At 39.9% G+C, this 22,437-nt stretch overlaps 2 protein-coding genes and 2 pseudogenes across 2 annotated transcripts; 2 read left to right on the top strand and 2 right to left on the bottom strand.

The window, feature by feature from the left end:
- Positions 1-137: 137 nt before the first annotated feature.
- On the top strand, positions 138-2,063 carry LOC110200554 (UTP--glucose-1-phosphate uridylyltransferase pseudogene; annotated as a pseudogene).
- A 281-nt stretch (positions 2,064-2,344) lies between these two features.
- LOC110200555 (olfactory receptor 52B6-like) lies at positions 2,345-3,292 on the bottom strand. The gene has a single exon (XM_020975922.1). The coding sequence runs from the start codon at positions 3,290-3,292 to the stop codon at positions 2,345-2,347; it is 948 nt and encodes a 315-aa protein (XP_020831581.1).
- Positions 3,293-3,833: 541 nt separating this feature from the next.
- Positions 3,834-15,925, top strand: LOC110200556 (tetraspanin-15-like; annotated as a pseudogene).
- A 3,569-nt stretch (positions 15,926-19,494) lies between these two features.
- LOC110200571 (olfactory receptor 52H1-like) lies at positions 19,495-20,440 on the bottom strand. Its single transcript, XM_020975932.1, is given in 2 exon segments — positions 19,495-19,762; positions 19,764-20,440. Coding segments are annotated over 2 exon segments (945 nt in total).
- Between the last annotated feature and the right edge of the window lie 1,997 nt (positions 20,441-22,437).

Below are 22,437 nucleotides of genomic sequence, written 5' to 3'. Positions count from 1 at the left end.
TTTGTATGGATGGGTAGGCTTAAAAGGGCTAGGTTGAAGAAGCTGTTATATTCCTTTCAATAAGTCCAAGGTGACAGCATTCAGGAACCACTTGAAGAGTACTAGGGAGGAGGTTTGGTAAGCTGGTAGAATGGAAGATGTTATTGATATGTCTGGAAAGCAGACAGTGTGAGGACAGAGGTGATGAAATGGAGTATCTACTGGTAGATACACAGAAACAGGTAAGGTAAGGTGATTAGGTAAAGATGGGGACATAGATATGTTTAGGGATAAATTTTAGTATGAGAATGTAGATAGGAATAGGGATCAGTATTGATTTGGGAATGGGTTAGAGTTGGAGATGATAGTGTGGATGAGAATAGGGATTGTTAAGGTGATGGGTTTTGGATAGAAATGATGAATATTGGTATGAGGTAGGGAGAGGACTGGAGGTGGGGAAAGGAATAAAGATAAGGACAAAGTTAGGAAAGTGATATGATTGGAATAGGGATAAGGATATGGATATGGCTTACTATGGCCTGGATGCTAGGATAGGATTGAGTTGAATGGAGATAAAGCTGGAGATTAGGAAAGCGTTGGAGTTGGGGATAGATATGGAATGTCTTACTTTGTGAAGGAGATAATCACAGGTATAGATATTGGAACAGGGTCAAGAAAAGAGTAGGGATGAAGCAGTCTTGAATTTGGGCACAGGAAGAGGACTGGATAGAGAAGACAATTTGCCTGGATTAGGAGTCAAGATTTGTGGTGTTAAACTCAAATGGAAAAGGATCCCTGAACCCACACATTTACTTAGAAAACCACAAATTACCTTCCAGTGGAAGTCCCAAGGGCTGGCAGGATGGATTTGCTGTTGGCAGATACTAGGGAAGTTTCGAGTACAGGTAGGTCCAGACAATCTTACCAAAGCAATGTTTCAAGGTGGGATTTCCCGGTTCCAAGAGGTCATCTGACTAAAGCTGGAATTACCAGTGAAGAAGAAACTAGAGAAAATATTTTCAATCGGACCATAAAAGGAATCTCAGCATATTAAAAAAGACCTTGACTCATTTCAGAAGTTATTCCATAGATTCTAACATAAAAGGGACTTTCAGTGTATTGGGGGAAAATGCAGAAGGTTCCAAAGGATTCAATTTAACCTCATGAGAAGATAAAAGTCAGAGCCTTACTTGATGATATATCTTCTTTCCTGGATAAGTAGGTATTGGTTAAAATGAATGGTGGCTTGGGAACTAGCAGGAGTTATAAAGGCCAGAAAAGTCTGATTGGTATGCAGAATGAAAACTCCATTTTGGATCTTACAGTTCATCAAACTGAGCACTTGAAGAAAATTTACAATACAGATGTTCCTCTTGTTTTTATGAACTCCTTTAACACTGATGAAGATACCAAAAATACTTCAGAAGTACAGTTTTGCCATGTGAAGATCTACACTTTTAATCAAAGCAGGTAGCAAAAGATGTGTCTCACTCAGGGGAAAATACACAAGCTTGATGTCCTCCAGGTCATGGTGATATTTTCACCAGATTCTACAATTCTGGTTTGCTTGATACTGTTATAGCAGAGGGAAAGGAGTACATTTTCATGTTCAACATAGATAATTTGAGTGCCATAGTGGATGTATTTTCAACCATCTTATGAATCTACCCAATACATAATGTTGCATATTTGTCATGGAAGTCAAAAATAAGACAAGAACAGATGTAAAGGGTGGTACCCTCAAACAATATGAAGACAAACTAAGATTGGCTGAAATCACTCCAATGCCAAAAGCCCAAGTGAATGAATTCAAGTCTGTATCAAACTTCAAAATATTGTGGATCTCACTAGCAGCAGTCAAGAGAGCGTTGAAGAAGAACTCCATTGATGTGGAAATCATTAATCCAAAGACTCTGGATGGAGACCAAAAAGTTATTTGTTTGGAGACTGTGGTGGGAGCTGCTATTAAAAGTTTTGAAAATTCTCTTGGCATTGATATTATTTGAAGGTGTTTGCTCCCTGTTAAAACTACATTCAGTCTTCTACTTGTGATGTCAAAACTCTATAGGCTTAACAACGAATGAAAAGCAAGTTTCCTACTGTGCCCTCGGTTAAATTAGGAAGTTCTTTTATGGAGGCAATATTTTTAAAAATAAATATCACTTTAATTCTCTGAGTGAAACTGCACATTAAAAAAAATGCACAAATTAACATAATTTATGTTGTAGTATTATTTATTTTTTAAATATTTCACAATTATATTTTTATCTAGGCCAGGTCTTATTTGCAGGCACCTTAGTTCCAGAGGTTACAAATTTGATAACGCTGTTGAAGATAACTCTAGGTTTGTGGGCTTCTATCTTGGTCACTTCCCCAAATGTAAAAACATCTGGACAGTCCCTTCCCAAATCTGTTTGGTTCTTACACCATAAATCACAGGGTTCAGCATGGGTGGAATAACAACATAGAGGTTGGCTAGGAGGATATGGACATAATGGGGAATATTTTTCCTACCAAAGCGGTAGGCAAAGACAGAAAAAAGAGCAGGCATATAAAAGAGCAGTATAACAGAAATATGAGAGCCACACGTTCCCAGTGCTTTGCGCTGAGCTTCATGTGATGGAAGATGGAAGACGGTGCGTAGGATGAGTACATAGGAGATGGTGATAAGAATGATATCTAGACCTGTAGAGAGCAAGGCAGCTGCCAAACCATACCAGACATTGACAGAGATATCAGCACAGGACAGCCGGGCAATGCCCATGTGCTCACAGAATGTATGTGAAATTATATTAGTCCGGCAATAAGGTAACCTTTTGAGGAGGAAGACAGATGGGAATATAATGCAGAAGCTGCGTGTAAGTGTGGCCCCAGCTATCTTTCTGATGATGCTGGGAGTAAGGATATTGTTATAGTGTAAAGGTGAGCAGATGGCCACATAGCGGTCAAATGCCATGGCCAGCAGGATAGCTGAGTCAGCCACAAATAGAAAGTGGATACAGAACATTTGGGTGAGACATGCATCAAAGGAGATGGCTTGGGTTCCCAACCAGAAGATGTTCAGAGCTTTGGGCATTGTGGAAGTGGACAGCAAGACATCAGCACTGGCCAGCATGGACAGGAACAGGTACATGGGTTCATGAAGGCTCCTGTGGTAGATGATTACACTGATCAGGATGGTATTCCCTGCCAACGCAGCCACGTACATGATGCAGAAGGGAATAGAAAGCCAAATGTGCAGGTGCTCCAAACCTGGGATTCCAGTGAGAAAGCAACCAGCAAGGCGGGTATCAGAGCTATTCAGAGGAAGCATTGTGACTTTTACAGCTTTGGAGGTGAGACCTTATTATTTTATAGATGTTTCCCTGCACGAGAGAAGAAAACTAGGAAATTAGTTATAGGCTTTGGTAAAAGCTCTAAAATCTCCAGATAGTGCCAAACTCTGATGATAACTATATACAGCTACAACATGTATGAATATCATCTTTGGCCATAAACCAAGGACCAGTCTTTAGGTGCTTTGCACATGATGATGGGATTTGCAAACAGTATTAGTCTCTGCACATGTTATGAGGGGGTGGGGCACAGCAAAAGTGTTGTGATCAGCTTTGCTGAGTACATAGATAGAAGGGCAGGAGTGTCACTGTAGCTGTTTTTGAAGAGATTGTGAATATAAAGCCAGTGATCAATGTTCATTGGAAGACCTTTGAAACTACAGGTTATTGATAGACAACTGCCTGACAATAATTATGGTATTTAAATCAGAAGCTCCCTATAAGGAAATCTTAATAAGTCTCATTTTTTAAGGACACCTGGTTTCTGAAAATGTCTTGACTTTAAGCTTCGGTATAAAGATGCCCAAGAACCCGATAATCCACAGGTCAGATGGGGTAGGAAAAAATAAACTATAGAATGAATACTAGATTGTTATGGTTACCTGTACCAATCTTCATAATATAAGAGCATAAATTAATGACAGTGACTGATTTCCCTTTTTCCCAAATACTTATTTGTCTTTTCAAAGAACTCTACTGGAGTATCAAGTTGTGAGTACAATGGAAACATTCACGAACCAGGAATCAAGAGAATTGAATTTTAGTCCTGGGTCTGCTACTAATTTGCTGTATGAAAGTCACCAGAATCTAAGGATCTTATCAACTCCAAGCTGCCATGATTTCACTATACAGAAACTGATTTCACTCTCCCAGTAATTTTTCCAGCTTAATTTCTCATTATTTCCTTTCATGCACATGACATTTTACTTAAACTAGACTGCTGATTGAGGCAGCTGGAATGGAAAGGAGGGATAGAAATGGGGATAGAGGGATAGAAAAACTGAAGAGGGGAGGGAGAGCAAGGAGGAGAGACAGAAAGAGCAAAAGACAGAGACAGAGACAGAGACAGAAAGAGGAAGAAGGAAGGGAAGAAGGAGGAAGAGGAGTTGGTGGGGGTGATTCCCTAAGCCCTTCTAAGGACAAAGAGGGAAGTATTGTCTGTTGAACCAAGACCTGAACTGAAGGACTGAGCCTCTCAGCACCTCATTCTTAGGAGGGCTAAGAAGTAGCCATATCCCTTGGAAGAAGCCCATATTGCTTGGGTAGTAAGAACAATGGTCAGCAGCTGACCAATTCTCTATTTCCTTATTTCTATGTTGCCAAGAACCAGAGGGTGTTCTTTGCAGAGTGAACAGTTGAGTGAACTTTCAGTGAAAAAAAAGTTCAAGTTCAAAATATTGAAAAAATGACCTCAAGATTGTGCAGAGTGAGCATTTGCGTGAACTTTCAGGAAAGACAAGTGAAGGTTCTATGCTTAACAACACTTAACCTTACTTCTTCCCAAGAGCTTATTTGAGGTTTTAGATGCATACTAAAAAACATTCTGAATACATATGTTGAAAATAGGCACGTAGATGTAGATGATACTCTAGCTTCATTAAATGAGAAAAGACACATACCCAGTGTTCCCTTTCTTTAAATGTGGGGCTCAAATGCTACTCCTCACTTTTTCCAATATAGTTATACCATGATGTCTATTCCCCTGCCCTCCATCTATAATACTATTTATTCCCTATCTATGAATATACCTCAAGGTGAAGTTCTTTGCCTTCTGGATATAAAAGAGTCTCTTTGAAGTGGTCAGGCAAAAGAAAACGAAATAAATTAATTTTTCATTGAAAATGGGTTTGGATTTTTGATTTCACCAGTACAGCGCATTCCCTATAAGGAACTTCCTATGTGAATACATATAGACCCCTTCTCTGCAACTTAGAGTCATAAAGAAGCCTGGAGGCACTTAGAGTTAAATGACTTGTCCAGGTTCACACACAGTATATGTCAGAAATGGGACTTTATCTCAGGATTCAATGCCAGCTCTTTAGCTATGCCACCTCTAGTTTCTCATGAATACATCTTTAGCTTTGTTCTCCTCCCCTTATATTTCTCTCTCCTCCAGCCTCTGGGAAAGAGGATAAGCTGAGGCTGCAGAGAGAAAGATTCAAGATAGAATACAATCAGAGAACCTCCTAGATGGAAAGGTCTTCAGAGATCATTAAGGCCAACTTGTACATGCACAGAATGTCTTCTACAACATTTCTAAGAGTGGTAATTCAGTCTTCACTTAAAGACCTCCAGTGATAATGATCCCATCACATCTGGAGGCAAATGAAGAACTTATTATTGAGTTTTACTTGAGAATGAGGGATATGGCTGGGAGAGTCTAATACAGATACACTCAACCAGCACCACCACCATTTAATTAAGCATTTACTATGTATGAGGCACAGTACAGACGATACAATGAAAGTAATGAAACATTCCCTCAAGAGCTTGCTTTCTGCTGGGAGCACGGAGTGCTAGGGGCATATAACATGTGTATACTCAGAAACATATACACACTTAAGTAATAGTGCACTGATATGCATTACTTATATATTAAACATGCAAGTATATAATACTAGCATCCTCTCACGTGCAACCACTGATTAAATTACAATAATATGCAAAACACAGACATGTATTTCCCATTATTGGAAGTGTTTAATTCAATCTTGATGGCCACCTTACAGAAATATAGAGGAAAAATACTATACAGGTTAGAAGGATAAATTTGATGACCCTTAATGGTCCTTCTACCTCCCAGAGTCTATGGTTCTATTTTTCATAATTTTAACATACAAAATGAAAAACCAGATGACATGGCCATCTGATAAGTCATATTTTTCCTTGATTCTGCAGACTTTCATCAACTTTCCATGTCAGCCAACCATGTCAGCATCCATTTTCGGGACTTCATCACTGTAGTGCAACAGACCTTTCCTACCATTCTTTTAAATTGTCTTGGGCTGGAAAATTGTTTTGCCCAGTCTTTTGTGGGTTTGTTGAGAGTCATTATTTAAAGGTATTTGGTGGGGTTTGGGGCAGCTCAGACAAGTCCCTGTAGTTATTCCATTATCTTGGCACTGCCTCCCATTCCTATTTTTCAAAGCAATAGGATTGACTTTATTTTTTGTCTTTGCATGTCTAGTGCCTGACACATAGTTGACATTTAACACTGTATTAACTATATTGACCTGATGGTTGATCGGGTTCACAGAGGAATGAAAACAGAGGAAATGAAAAGAACTTTCAAGTTCTGAATCCAATAGAGAACAAGAAATATTTACTACAATTTTATGCAACTTTTCTTGGCTACCCTTGAAACCCTACCCAGCCTGGATTACAAGTCAGGTACTTGTAGGCTGTCCCTCCCAACTTCCTTTTTTTAAAACATGCCTATGCTCTCTGATGCCATGAGTCTTTGACTAGGTAAATATAACTATTCCATTGATGTTCTCAGATCAAGGAGCAATGCTGAAGTCACAGAGCTGAGATGAGCTGCTTTGCAGTAAACTCCTCCTGTCTGAATTCAAATAGAACCTCCCTCCTGTTCCCCTGCTTCTCAATTTCTTATGATCCAATAGTATTTTTCAATACTCACTCAGAGTATTGGATGATGGCTCATCCAGACCTCTTCTATTTAGTACTAAAATCTCTGGTTGCCCTTATTCAAGAAATCCAATCCGTGCAAGCTTTCATCATCCTTCTTCTCTGTTTCAGAATGTTTCTAGCTCTAACTCTTCCCCCTTCCCTCCTATCTCAGAGAAGAGTTTCCTTTGCCTATACTGACAAAACAAAATGTCACCACCATCTTCCCCCCACAGACACTGGATTCCCATTCCTACCCAGATTCCTATCCATTAGCATTCCTCCAGATTCTACCAGGACTTTACACCTATACTTAAAGCCACAACCTTCACATACCAGAGGAGACATAATCTCTTTTTCTCCATATTCTTCTTACCTCCTTGGCCCACAAACACACACCAGCCTTGAAAGATCATTTACTTGACCACAATGACATTTATATAACACTTACTTTACATAGATTATTTCATTTTTCCCATAAAAAATTGTAATATTGTTACTGTAATTGTTATCCTCATTGTCCAGACAAGGAAACTGAGATTCAGAGAGATGGAATAATTTGCTTACATTTGAAATCAGATTTGACTTCAGGTAGATTGACTGATTTCTTACTCTTATTCTAGCACTCTATCCATGATGACACATTGCTTCCTCTCTTACTAATACCACTACATACTCCTAGTCACCTCAGCTTGAAATCATAGTCATCTTTTACTCTTTCCTCTCCCTTGCCATAACCAATCATTTATCTTGTACAAATAATCTGTATCTTTCCTTTCCCACAGGAACAACACTTCTATGCCTATTCAAATCCTACCCATTGTCCAAGGTTGAGTTATGTCTTATTCCCTCTAAGAAGCTTTCTTTGCTGATCCCTCCTCCTACTTAATGTGCAGGTGTTCTCTGCTGTGAATTGTAAATACACTTAATTGTTACCCTGTAGTGTTCATTAATTGTGTCATGTCTGTACATCCAGGAAGAAATGTCTTAAGGTCAAAGTGGGGACTAACACTGTAATTGTTTCCTCCACAACATCTGATAGAGTGCTGGGCCTGGAGTCAGGAAGACTCATCCTGAGTTCAAATCTGACCTTAGACACTTACTAGCTGTGTCACCCTGGGTAAGTCACTTTACCCTGTTTGCCTAAGTTCCCTCATATGTAAAATGTGCTGGAGTCATACCACTCCAGTATCTATGCAGAGTAAACCCCAAATGGGCTCATTAAGAGTCAGACACAAGTGAAATGACTGAACGACTCAGTAGCTTTTTATTGAATGAATGAACTGTGCATTCTCTCTTTCTCTTTCTCACATAGCACACACACACACACACACACACACACACACACAGAAACACACCCAGATACACAATAATATAATAATACACTTGCATACATATGTAGATGCACATATTTAAACATATGCTTCCATACATATGTGAAAGTAAGAATTACACAATAACAGAGCGAGGCGAGCCATTATTCTGGGATCTTCCTCATTAATTTCTCATGATTCTTTGGTATGCTCTCCTTTCCTTCTTCTCTCAATGTTACAATCCCATTCCCTTTCATTTCCCCTCAACCTTCCCTTCCCTATTACAGTCAGCTGAATGTCTCATCTCAGTGAAACATCTTATTTTTTACTTATATCACAAGTCCTAGATTGGAATCTTTTCTCTGCCTTTTACAAAATGTGTGACCCTGGCCAAGTTACTGACCTCTCTCGCCCTCAATTTTCTCATCTATTAAAGGAAGGATTTATATTATATGTTCTATAAGGTCCCTTCCAGCTCTAAATCCTAAGATCTTGTATTCACCACGTCATATGCTGTATGTCCTCTTCTTCATAGAAACCACACTGTATCTATGACACGCTCTCTGTCAAACCTTTCCTCCCAAACCACATACCTCTCTTCCTTAATTAAAAGTGATCCAAGTGTTCTTCCTTCAGGTAGTTTTTCTAGATTCTGTTGCTTCTTTCAAGGTCGATCCTAACTGTCCATTAAGCATTTGGTTGTCTGCATCCTAAGTTACTAGGTCAGGTTCCTGGCCTTAAAATATGATATATTGCTACATCTTTTCTTCCCCAGGGACAAGATCCCAGATTCCTCCTCCCTCTGATACTTTCACTTTCCCCACCCCTCAGTGCTCAGCACAGCGTGCTATCTCTAATCCACATGCTACCTGGGCTTTGATAGACTGTGTCAGGCCCAAAGACACATGGACAGATAGTACATTTTCCTCCAAGAGAAGGATGGCCCTCCCTGAAGATCTCACACCTACCATGCCCTTTTCTCCATAATTCATTTTTTTTTTAATGATCCTCAGAGGACTTCAAAACTGTTCTTGAGTACTCAGGATTAACCTTTGCCCCTGCCCTTTCCACTTTTCCCTTTGAGATCCTCTTCCAGGACACTGCTCGGACTATATATTTCTCTTATTCTCCATTCATTCTTCCTCTACTCTCACCTCTCTCATAGTTGTCATCAAACATCCTTCCCTTTCTCTCTGTATTTTTTTACTCTCTCTCCTACTTGTTGATATCCTGGAACTATGTAGCAAAAGAAAGAAGAAGTATGAGAGGGATAGAAAAAAAATCTTACACTGACATCAGGGACTGTGTTTTGCACTTCTTCATATCCCCAGTACTTAGAATGGTGCCTAGCTTATGGTAGGTGCTTAATAAAAGCTTTTTTTGTTGTTGACTGATTTTTCGGGTGGATGGCAGTTCTTGTAATAAAAAAAAAAAAACCAGAAGTTTTCATAAAGGAGCAGCTGTAAGAGTAGCTGATATTTTTGATAAGTTCACAGGATCTCAGACCTAGAGCTGAAAAAGGCCTTGGAAGCCTTCTAGTCCAACCATCATTTCACAGATGAGGAAACTGAGGCCCAATAAGGTTAAGTGCCTCACTCAATGTCATACACATAAGAAGTGACAAAGGCAGGATTTCAACCCAAGTTCTTTTGTTGTTGCAGGCCTTGAGTATCACTTTACTGATCAAAAATAGAATGCTATGTCATTTCCCCTCTCAACTAAATGACTTTTCACTGCCTATCTCCCATGCCTGCAATGCTCTTCTTCATTAACTTCAGCTTCTGGTCTTCTTGATTTTAGGGAGCACTAAGTGAGACATAAGGCTTGGGCTGCCCACATCAAGCATAGCCGAGCACATAATCAGATACTGCTATTTGTTCAATTGTACATTCTTTCTATGTGGTCACAAGACATGACAAAGGAATCTTGTCCTAAATGACTGGTAACTTTCTTAGTCCTCTGTTCTCATGTATATTTTACATTGCATCCTGCTTGAGTATAGAGGAAGCCAATGAGACTGACCACTTCCGTATCTCACCCAAACATCCATCTGTTCTACATTTCATAATTTTCTTAATACATGGACTCATTTCTGATGAAATCAAGGTTTTGGAAATTCTCTTCCTTCTCCTTTGTACCTCCTGTGTTTCTTCAAGTCTTAGCTAAAGCCCACCTTCTACAATGAACCTTTTCCCTATTACCCTTACTTCTACTGCCTTCTCTCTAAGACTATCTCTAAATTATCCTGAATATCTATTGATTATACATATAATTTGCATGTCACCTGCCCCATTATACTGTCAATTCCTTCAGAACAGTGACTGTCTCTTGCCTTTCTTTGTATCCCCAATGCTTAACATAGTGTCTGGCATGTAGTAGGCACTTAATAAATGCTTATCAACTGACTGATAGTGTAAACATATACATAAATATATATGTATATGTGTATATATATTAAGACATATGCACCCCAGAAACACTTACATGTACATTTTTAGACGGGATTATTCAAACATACATGTATGTACATATGTATATGTCTCTATATGTATTGTGTCATCTGCTTTGCTTAATAAATATTTTACCATTCATTCATTCGTTATTTGCTTTTACCATCCACTGATTTTTACCATCCTTTTACCATCCATGATGTTCTTTCATGGATGGTAATACATATTACCATGCATACATACAAATTAATACATCAAAAGATCCATAATTTTACTGGTATGTGTAGTCCTTCCACTGATGCAGACTTCAGGCCCCCTCTGGTGTTGAGCTATAAATTTTTGGGAAGACTGCTCCTCAAACTATCAAAAATGCAATGTCCATTTTGGGGATCATTCTTATAGACTTTTCCACATGGTAGGAATTTCCAGCACTTGTACTCCACTGGAATATACTTAAAGAACCCTGGGGTCACCTATATACCTTCTTGAAGAATAAAATCTACATCCTTAGCTTCATCTTCAAGGCCTTCTATAAACCAAATGGGGCGTTGCTGGATGGCAATGGTGCCTATATAACAGAATCATTGCCATCATGGAATCTTAGAGTTAGAAAGTACCTGAAAAGGCATCATTCAGAAGGAGGACTGATATTCTGTGATTGTTCTGACAAAAACAGAGGAAATGAGTGCTGAAATAGAAATGATAAGGAACCTTGGAAACAAGTGACAATTTCATCCTCTTAGAGTTTGTGCAGCAGGGGCTCTGAGAGTAGTTTTAAAAGAATTAGAGGAAAGGAGGGAGTGAAAGGGAGAAAGGGAGATAAAGCAGTTTTGAAGACAGTAGAGGATAGTTGGATTCAGAGAATCTGGGTTCGAATGTGTACTTTGTTACCCTGTGACTTTGGGCAGACCTACTCAATTCTCTGGATATTTATTTATAAAATGAGGCCATTGGACAAGATATTTAAGTCCTTGTGCAGCTCTCAATAGCATAATCTTGGTAATAACAAGACCTAAAATTCAATAGTGGAAAAATTAGCCTATGGGCATGGGAAGCTCAAATGCCAATTATTTTAATGAAAGGAAATATAAAAGAAGTTGTCTAATGCAACTGCTATGGATGTACAGGGAGCTATCATAAACTTACCTAAATTTTTAAAAGCAATGCAAAGAGGGAAACAAAGACACTTAAGTAAGGGAAATTACAAAAGAGAGGACACAGTGTCGTGAAAGCTAAAGCTCATAATCTAAGACAGCTGATGCATGCTGAGGACAAGAGAAACAGCCCTTAGCAGGAGGCAGGAGATAGATTAAAGGTGGCAGAGAAACACTGCTTGGTTTGAATCAGACTGTGATGATGGACAGGAAGGAGGAAGCAGAACTAATCAACTCTTATTTCTCTTGTTTTCTGTAACAGGAAAAAAGATATATGTACTGGAAAAAGCAGAAGAGAAATACTTAACATGTAGTTAAAACCCAGATTAGAAAGGACAGGGGAAAAGAGCACCTAACTGTCCTCAATAAGTTCAAGGCTTTAGACCCAGATTAAGTAAATCCCAGAATACTGATAGAGCTGACAGTTGTGATAACTGGACCCCTGAAATATTGTGGAAAATGGAAGAGATGTCACAGAGGGAAAGATGGTAAAATAATGTCCCAATTAAAAAAAAAAAGGAAGAGGGAAAATTCCATGAAGTGTAGGCCAGCACACTTGACCAGAATTCCTGTTCAAGCACAGGTTGGACAAGTTAATCTATAAAGCTTCTTCCATCTTTGAGAGCCTATAATATAGTGCAGTGCCAAACTCAGAAGTTATCCTATTTAGAGGCATCTAGGTAGTAGAGCAAATTGAGAAGTGAGCCTGGAATCTGGAAGACCTGAGTTCAAATCCTGCCTTACACACTTATTAGCTATATGACCCTAGCAAGTCATTTCAACTCTGTTTACCTTGGTTTCCTCATCTGTAAAATGGGGATAATAATGGCACCTATTTCTCAGGATTGTTTTGAGGATCAAATGACATAATTGTAAAGTGCTTACCACAATGTCTGGCACATAATAAACTCTATATAAATGTTAGCTATTGTTATTATAATCCTGTTTACAACACCATTGACAGGTCACAATTTAGTCTGCTTGAATCTTTATTGAAGTAGACCTTCCTATTACAGGACAAATAGTTCAGTTTTTTTGTTTGTTTGTTTTGTTTTGTTTTGCTTTTCCTTTCATCAAAAGTAATTTTGCTGCTTTGGGTTTTCCATGCCTTGCTCCTAGTTCTGATCTCTAGGGCCAAGGAGACTGAGCATAAATCTTCCACACAATAGCCTTTCAAATACTTGAAAATATCACCCCCCTCTATACACATACATACCACTTCTTCTCTTCTCAAAACTAAATATCTACTAATTAATTAAATAATAGTCTTTGAACTTTGAATCCCTTCATTATGTTGGTTCCCAGATTCTCTTGATAGGGGAACTTCCAGAAATACCTTTAAAAGAGCATCTTTACAATGATGTGGTACCCTGAATACAACACAGTATTCCACATGGGAGCCTCACCTTGTCAGGATATGGGGATACTATGATCTTCTTCATACTGGACATTTCTACCTCTTGTCATACTCCCTAAAGTTGCATTAGTTGTGTTCTTTACTTCTTTACTGATTACACTGAACTAACAATTTACTAATACCTCCATATTTTTTTCTGTGATGATTAAATTCATATAGTCATATACCCTTACTACCATACTTGGGAAGTTGATCTTTAAGGCATGGCTGTATATGTGTATGAATGTATATATGAATGTGCATATGCATATATTTATGTGCATGTTATATTAGTCTGGTTCTGGGGCTCCAGAAATAGAAACACAATCACATGTGCCTTTCCTCTAATGGGGTTTATTAATAGCTTATAAGCAATACGACACATATACACATACATAGACATATATATATATATACACACACATATATATATACACATATATATATATACATATATATACGCACACACACATATATATTCAGGTAAAAGGTAACAGCAAACTCATACTTGCTGACAGGCATATTTATGGATACATGAAAGCCAGACACTCAGCTCAGGGATGAGGAATGCCTTTCCAGAACTTTGCTGGTTCATCTTCTTTCTGTTATATAACATATTCCAAAAAAAACCCAAAAACCTGGAGAAGTTGTTATGATAGGAGTTACAACCTCTTAAACACAGAACTATTTGGGCAAGTCAAATACTTGGTGATTCCAATAATTATTTATTCTGCATCATGGCATTCCTCTGTGGACCTAGGGCGTTCTGCCCTTCGCCATGTTCTCTTCTTCAAATTCAGGCCATCTTCACCCTCCTTCCAACCCAGAGAATGACACTCACCTGTCTTTGTGGGGCTAAGCACAGATGGGGAGTCAGCTAGTAATACAGCCAAGTAACATAGAGAGAACATAAGTTGGATGCACACTGAAAGGTGCAGATGGACACATAACTGGGAGAAAGAAATGTAAGGCAGAAAGAGATAGACTCACAACCAGATAGAAAGACATGCCCATTTATCTCTTCCTATGGAATCCCTTTGGGAGCAGGGCACTCAGAGTCAGCAAGGCTTCTGGGTCCCCAGGGCCCAGGACCAGCCTTAAGGATGAAACCAAATTATTGTAAACCCCAAACTACCTAGGGAGGCTGAGGATACCTGTACATTGTTTTCCTGAATGTAGTCCAAGACAACAATAACTTTCTTGCATTCCACATTTCTGTTACATACTACTAGTCAAACTGCTCGTATTCATCATACAATCCATTGAAATGCGTATTAAAAAAAAAAAACCGGTCGGCTGGGTGGGGAGGGGGGCAGGAAGACGGCCCGCGGAGACCTGAGCAGGTGCGCTGCCGCTTCTCCTACCTGTGCCTCAAGTTCTGGCTCATCCTCTACTCCTCGTTCTTGTGGGTCTAAGTTTCCTCATCTATAAAACGAGAGACTTGGACTGGATAAGCCATAAGGAGGTTCCTTCCAGCTATAAATCTAAGGCTCCAGAGATGAAGGATTCAGGAAGGGGAGGTGGCCGGGAATATAATACAAAGATAATCACGAGTTTATAGGAGCCTTAATCCTCTCTGTGGGGATCTACGCAGAAGCAGGGCGCCAAAATACAAGACCCTCGAAAGTGCCCTCTTCGCGCCCGCCATCCTAGTCATCCTCCTCAGGGTCACCACGTTCATCGTCTCCTTCGCGGGGCTCTTGGCTTCCCTCCGGGATAACTTCTCTCTCCTCCAAGCGTTCATGCACATCCTGGGGATCTGCGTCATCCTCCAGCTCATAGGGGCGTGGTGGCCTTATGTTCAGAAACCAGAAGATCGAGTTTCTGAATGACAGCATCCGAAGAGGAATCAAGAATTACTATGACGACTTGGACTGCAAGAACATCATGGACTTTGTCCAGGAGCGGTTTACGCGCTGCGGTGGGGAAGACTACAAGGACTGGACCAGGAACCAATACCAGACTGCAAGGCGCCCGGACCCTTAGCGTGTGGCCTACCTTCTACCTGCTGCTTCTGACGTCATCGACACCATGTGTGATTACAAAACCATCGGCCCAGAGCGCCTGCGCGCGCTGGACCTCATCTACATCCGCGGCTGCGCGGTTAACCATATCATCATGGCTGCCGTCCTGCTGGGTGTGCTACTCAGGCTTGTCTACATCACGAGGGTGGAAGACATCATATCAAGCACTCGGTCACCGATGGCCTCCTCAGGGGGAGAAGTCAGACTTGGAGTTTTCAGGAGGAGGCTGCTGCATGTGTTATCCCGGGGAGGGGCTCTCAGGGCCTGTGACAGGCTCTTCCACCAGACCACCCAGGAGGAGGGGGAGGGGCAGGGGAGTGGTGACCACCAGGGCGGAACTAGGCCGTCCCTCCTTCCACACACGATGCCAGGGCAGGCCTCTGCCCCTGCTTCCAGCTCCCTCAGACCAACTGGGCCCTGTCCAGACTGGGAGTGTGGTAGTGGCAGAGTCCAGGGGGAACCCACAAGCCCAGGCTCCTCTTTCCCAGGCTTCTCTGAGATTTGAAGGGATTTCAGGTTCCCAACTCAACCCTCCCCCTCCCCTAGGGCCAGAGGCAGAGAGTAGGAGGCTGTGTGGCCTGAGCCCCTGTCCTGTTGGCTCACCCTGGGTCTCATCTGATGCTGATGAGCCGTGGGATAGTGACTAAATTGTAGAGGCAGATCTGGGGGCCTCAGAGCCCTGGGACCTCCCATTCCACAGGCATAGCCCTGGGTGGGGCAGTCTCCTTCCCCCAGTTTCTATATCTGTCACCCTACGATCCATCTGAGTATTGACTCAGCTGCTGTTCCAGGCCCACTTCATGAGGTCTCATGTCCTATTTCTTCATCCCAGCTGGGAAGCTCAGGGGCCAAAAAAGAGAAAGGAAAAAAGAAAAATAGAAGATTTCTTAGTTAAGCCTGAGATGCTGTGTGTGGGAATGAGCAAGCTTAGCTTGGCCCTGAACTGGTGCATCAGGGGCTTGTCCCATGGCACTGAAATTAAATTGTGGCTATTTTTGTATTGATTTATAAAAGAGTGGGAGAGGGGTATGGATGAGTGTGTTGATGTGTGTACCTTCCTGCCTGGTCCTAACCAGAGTCTTGTGGAGTAATGAATGTCCCCCAACTGATCACTTGTAATATAACTTCATGATTCTGTCCATTTTCTAGGCTGGTCTGTGTCCAGTGCCTTGAGCCCCCATTGGTAGGCTGCTGCTTGGTGACTCCGTTTATATGTGATTTTTTTAACTGCAGAGTTTTATAAAGAAATAACAGGCCCTTTTGATTAATCTGAGTCACAAAAAAAAACCCCAACTACTTCTTATTTAAACAATTATCCAACCAATGTTTTCTCACTTTGAACTTGTGAAGTTGGTTCTTTTGAAGCAAAGGATAAAAATGTACATTTGTTCTAATTAAACATGATCATGTTAAATTTCGCACAAGGGAATAATCTGTCAAGATATATGAATCTTTAATGTTCTCAATTTTATAGCACTGTCAAACTTGAACATCTCAAACCTTTTCCCAAGTTACTAACAAAAAATGCTGAAGCAAGGCAGGGTCAAGCACAGATCCGTAGGGATTCCCTTTGAAGTTGCTATTGAACCAATTACTACTTTTTTGGATTTGACCATTCAAATGAGGGAAAGGTGTCATTTTTAAGAAATGTAATGAATTTATTCAAGTTTACAAGAATAAGAGCCACTCTCCATTTGATAGTCAAAGTATGTTTAATAGGCAAATTTCAGAGGAAGAAATTCAAGCTACCAATAGCCAAATTAATAATGCTTTAAATCACTGATAATTAGATACAAATTAAAACAATTCTGATTCTACCTCACACTACTCAGATTGGCAAAGTTGGCAAAAAACAAAATGACAAATGATGGAGGAGAGTGGGAACACAGGTATTTTAATGCACTATTGGTGAAGCTGTGATCCACAGTTCCAGAAGAGTCGTGATGAAATAGGCAACCCACCTACTGACAGATGATGAACTCAGAATACAGATTGAGAAAGAATTCATTTCGACATGGCCAATATGGGTATTTTTTTGCTTGGATAGGGATTGTTTGTTTTGCGTTTGCTTTCTTAGTAGTAAAATAGATTTAGAAAGAAAAAGGGTAGATCTTCATTGGAAAAAAAATAGATTAAAAGCCCCTTTTTGTTGTCCTTTGTATTTCTTGTTCACACTCATTTTGAACTTTACTATACTTTATAACATTTTCTTTCAGAACCATACATGCTTTTGTACTCATTTTGGGTTCCCTGTCCTTACTCATATCATCTGTAGGTGATCTGTGTTTCATACAAGTTGGCTGGTGACTTCCCTGTATGTCCACACTAATGGTCTCTTCAAAGTGAGTTTGGTTTTTTTTCCTTATCAGAATTCGGTAATGGATCAAGCATGAATTTTTTTTCTTTAAGGCAATTGGGGTTAAGTGACTTGCCCAGAGTCACACAGCTAGTAAGTGTCAAGTGTTTGGTCTGAGGCCTGATTTGAACTCAGGTTCTCCTGACTTCAGGGCTGGTGCTCTATCCACTTTGCCACCTAGCTTCCCCCCATGAATTTGTTTCTTTCAAGTCTCAGGTAAAATTTCATATCCTATAATAAGTTTTTCCTGTTCTCCCTCAATACTAGTGCTTTCCCTCCATTGATTATCTCAATTTATGTTTAACAGTCATTTGCATGTGCTCACTACTACCCCTGCCCCATTTACTATGAGACTCTTGAGGGGAGGGGCTCTCTTTTGCCTCTCTTTGAATCCCTAGAATTTAGCACAGCACCTAGTACATAATAGGCACCTAATAAATTGCTGTTGAGTAGCAATACAGAATGAAAATACTTTTTAGTCATGCGCTGGTGAATTGGGATGTCATCCATTCATATTCACTACCTTTGGAACTCTTTGGGGCTGGTTTTTATAAGGTCCTTCTGGCTGCTTCTGGACAGGCACAGTGGCTAATTATACTAGTTTGATTAAGAAGTAATTTAATAATATGGATAGAGAATAATAATAATAGTTACTCTCTATATGTATATATACATATATACATACATATATATATACACACACACACACACACACACACACACACACATATATCACTTTAAGGTTTCAAAAGCTTTTTATATCTGTTAACTCATCGGATCCTCCTAACAATTCTATGAGGTGAATGCTATTATGCCTACTTCAAAGATGAGGAAACTGAGGCAGGAAGAGGTTAACTGATTTGCCCAAGGTCACACAACCAGTATCTGAACTCAGGTTTTCCTAAGTCCAAATCCCATTCTCTTTTCACTGTACCACCTAGATGCCTCACTGGAGATATACCTCTGGAGAGAAGACCCAGGTTTAGATCAGATACTTAATAGATGTGTAGCCCTGTCAAGATATTTAACTTCTCTGAACTTTAGTGTCCTCATTTGTCAAATAAGTGGGCTGGAATCTATGAATCTTGGTCCCTTCCAGCTTTAAACTGTGATCCAGTTATGAACCAAAGATGCCATAGCTCATGAAGGGAAATGCAATTTTCATATACAAATGGGATTAACAAATGCTTCTTTTATTTTGGAAGTACTGCGCTATTTGTGGACCTGAATCACAAGTTTTTGGCATTTGCAGTGACAGAATTAGTAGGGGCCTCAAGTCAGAGACTCTTGGATGAAGTCTGGGTGAAGAAAACTCCAACTGGAAAGTGTCTAGAGTCCTATTTCAGCAACTGGGTTCTTGATCTCTGAAACTAAAGAACAACTGACTATAGCCTCACATTTCATTAAAATAAATTTGAAATCACCAGATAGGTAATATTGTGCCTGGGCTGTCATTGACTTTTTTGCTCTAGCTGCTGATTTATCCCCAAATCACCTGTTTGGAAAACACTTATTTCTAAATGGTACTGAAAAGAGACAGGCTATCCTAATTACTTCTTTTGATTTCAGCAAGCAGAAGTTCAGAAAACACACTGCTCAAGCACAAATGGGGTCTCTCTCTCTCCAGGTTACAAGTAATCTTGACCTTCTTCTTGAAAATAAATCATCTCTGCTGCTTTCCTGGTTATTTTTTCCTATCTCTTTCTGTTCATTCCTTCTACCAGGGTTAGAATCTTGAATTTTATTGAAATAGGAAACAACTTGTGTTTCTCTCTTCCTCTTTATATGGAAAATGTCAAAAAATTTTTTTTTTAAGGATTCCCCTCAGCTCTTCCCAATTCCCCTTGTAATAGTAAGATGTCACTTTGTCTTCTTTGGAGAGAATAGGAGGAGAATCTTATCATGAATTTGCTTGGTCTTCACTCCATAGACAATGGGGTTGAGAGTTGGAGGAATGGAGACATAACAGTTTGCAAACAGGATGAGGAAATGACGTGGAACATTGTGTCCAAAACGATGGACAAGGATGGAGAAGAAGAGTGGAATATAGAACATGAGGATGACACAGATGTGAGAGCCACAGGTTCCAAGAGCCTTCTGGCGGGCACCATGAGAAGGAAGGCGGAACAGCATTCAGTATAATTGTGTAAGAGACAGTGATAAAGACAAGGTCAGAGAGCACAATCATAACAGGCACAGCAAAACCATACCAGATGTTGATGGAGATGTCAGCACAGGAGAGTCGGGCCACACCTATGTGTTCACAGTATGTGTGGGGGATGGTGTGTGTCCGGCAGAAGGGCAGTCGCTTTAGCAAGAAAACAACTGGAAAGATAACACAGAAGCTCCTGATGATGATTCCCACCATAATCTTAATGATGACCTGCTTGGTCAAGATGGTGGTATATCTCAGTGGGGAGCATATGGCCACATAGCGGTCATATGCCATGGCCAGTAGTATGGCAGAATCCATAGCAGAGCTGAAATGGAGGAAGAACATCTGGGTGAGGCAGCCTGAGAAGGTGATTTTCTTGTCACCAAACCACAAGTTACTGAGCAGTTTGGGCACTGTGGTAGATGACAGAATCAGGTCAGTTTGGGCCAGCATGGAAAGGAAAAGGAACATGGGCTCATGAAGGCTGCGCTCCATGGCAATCAGGTATAGCAGGACACAGTTACTTGCAATGGCCACGAGGTAGATAGCACAGAAAGGAATCGCAATCCAGATGTGGAACTTCTCAAGCCCTGGGATCCCCACTAGAGTAAAGGAGCTGGGGTTGTAGCTGCTTAGGTTGAATGCGGCCATCAGGACTCCTGAACAGGTGATTCTTGGGCCCTGGAGAGAAGCCAAATGCCATAATTAACTGCCAGAGGTAATGGTGACACTGAGGAATGTGCAAGTGTTAAATTTTCTGTATATTTGGAGGGCTCTTCCATAGTGCAAAGAATTCTGCAGGGTGTGGTACACTGAAGAACAGGTCATTGTTAACCTAGGCACTTTGCAGGAGAATAGACAGAGGGCATTTTGTGTCCCAGTAGAGGAAAAGTGTGCTAAATAGAGTAAGGGGAGTCATTTCTACACACATACATATATATATATATACATATATATATATATGTATATATACATATTTATATACAATATGTCTAAAATGATATTCAAAGACATAAACACATGTAAATATATGTGTATATGATGTATATAAAGTACTATTCACTCAATATACATATCTAAATCAGTAGCTTACATGAATGTATGTATACAAGCAAAATGCATATAAAAAGTGCTATTCACAAAGAAGTATATATACACAGAGTTATATGTGTGTATATAATGTGCTATTCATAGTTTACAGTTTAGAAACTTCTTTTCTTAAAGCAACTCTGTGGTATACGTAATATAAAGTGTTATAGTTCCAGTTTATAGATGAGGGCTTTAGATTTGGAGAAATTAAGTAACTGGCTTATAATGACAAAATTAAGAAATTTGAGAACCCAGGTCTTGTGACCTGGCCAGCACTCTTTGCATGAACTGGTAGACAATCACACACTTACATTCTTAGCAGTATTGCCTAGGGTGATTCATCTAATTCATCTAATTCATCTATTAAAAGTGATCACATAATGTACCCTTATAAAGATAGGATTATTTATTTTGAGCTAGAAAGAACCTTAGAAGTCATGTAATCCAACCTCCTCAGGTTACAAATGAGAAAACTGGCTCCCAGAGAGGTTGACTTGTTCAAGGTCACACAGGTTATGGCAGAGCCCTCTGCTGCAAAGCCTGGCCTTCTTTCTTGCATACCGTGAGAGGCTCTTCATTATTTCTAAATGGCAGCCCATTTCATATCTGAATAACTCTGTTAATTTCTCTTATGTAGAACCAAAATATGCCTTCGTGCAACTTTCTCCCATTGGTGTGAGTTCCTATCTGTGGGGCCAAGTTGAATAAACTGCATATATCCCTATACTACTTGCCAGCTTTGTGGAGCTTTGAAGATATGACCAGATCACCCCTAAATTTGATTTCATCTGGACTATATAGCTTTCTTTCCTTGAATCAGTTTTCTTCTAGCCGGATCTCTATTTTCCACATCATCCAGGTTCTCATTTTATCCTACTGCTGAGCTCAAGTGACATTACATGGAACCAATAAACAGTGTGCTGGCAAATGTTGAATAAGTGAACTCTCTGGGAAAAAAATGTACACACACTCTCACTTTCATTTTAATCTGCATTATAAACATTTTCATAAGTGTAATCAGTGAACCAATAAGTTAAACTCTGCTTTGTACCAACTTCTGAAGTGTCAATGTTCATGCTGAAAATATGACAACCTGAACTGAAGCCAAAAACTAGTACAGAGTACAGTGAGGCAATCCCCTCTCTTGTCCCAGATAGTATTGTATCTATGTGGGTAGCCTAAGAAAATTTAAAGCTTTTTAATTTATAAGTCACATAATTGAATCATCTTGAGCTTATGCCCATTAAAAAGCCAAATTCACTTGTGTTTGTTAAATTTTATATCACTTATTATCTGTGCATGAACCAGTTCAACTGCTACTGCCCATTCTGGACTTATAAAGTTAATTTTCCTGAAGCCTACTTCAAATCTTGACCCTGTTGCATATAAAATTTTGCCAGTGATTTCAACTGTAAATAAAAATGGGCAAAGTTTGGAACCATAGGAAAAGATACCTGCTGGCCACATACTGAGTTAGGAAACCACATGTAATGTTATCAATGCTTTATAACATTTTTATTTATTTTGCTAAATATTTCTCAGTTACACACTTTGGAGTG

The sequence above is a fragment of the Phascolarctos cinereus genome, unplaced genomic scaffold (assembly GCF_003287225.1).
Source record: "Phascolarctos cinereus isolate Bilbo 61053 unplaced genomic scaffold, phaCin_HiC Scaffold_726;HRSCAF=1367, whole genome shotgun sequence".
Classification (NCBI taxonomy): domain Eukaryota; kingdom Metazoa; phylum Chordata; class Mammalia; order Diprotodontia; family Phascolarctidae; genus Phascolarctos; species Phascolarctos cinereus.
Note: the sequence above shows the minus strand (reverse complement) of the source record. Positions and strands in the feature narration are given on the sequence as shown.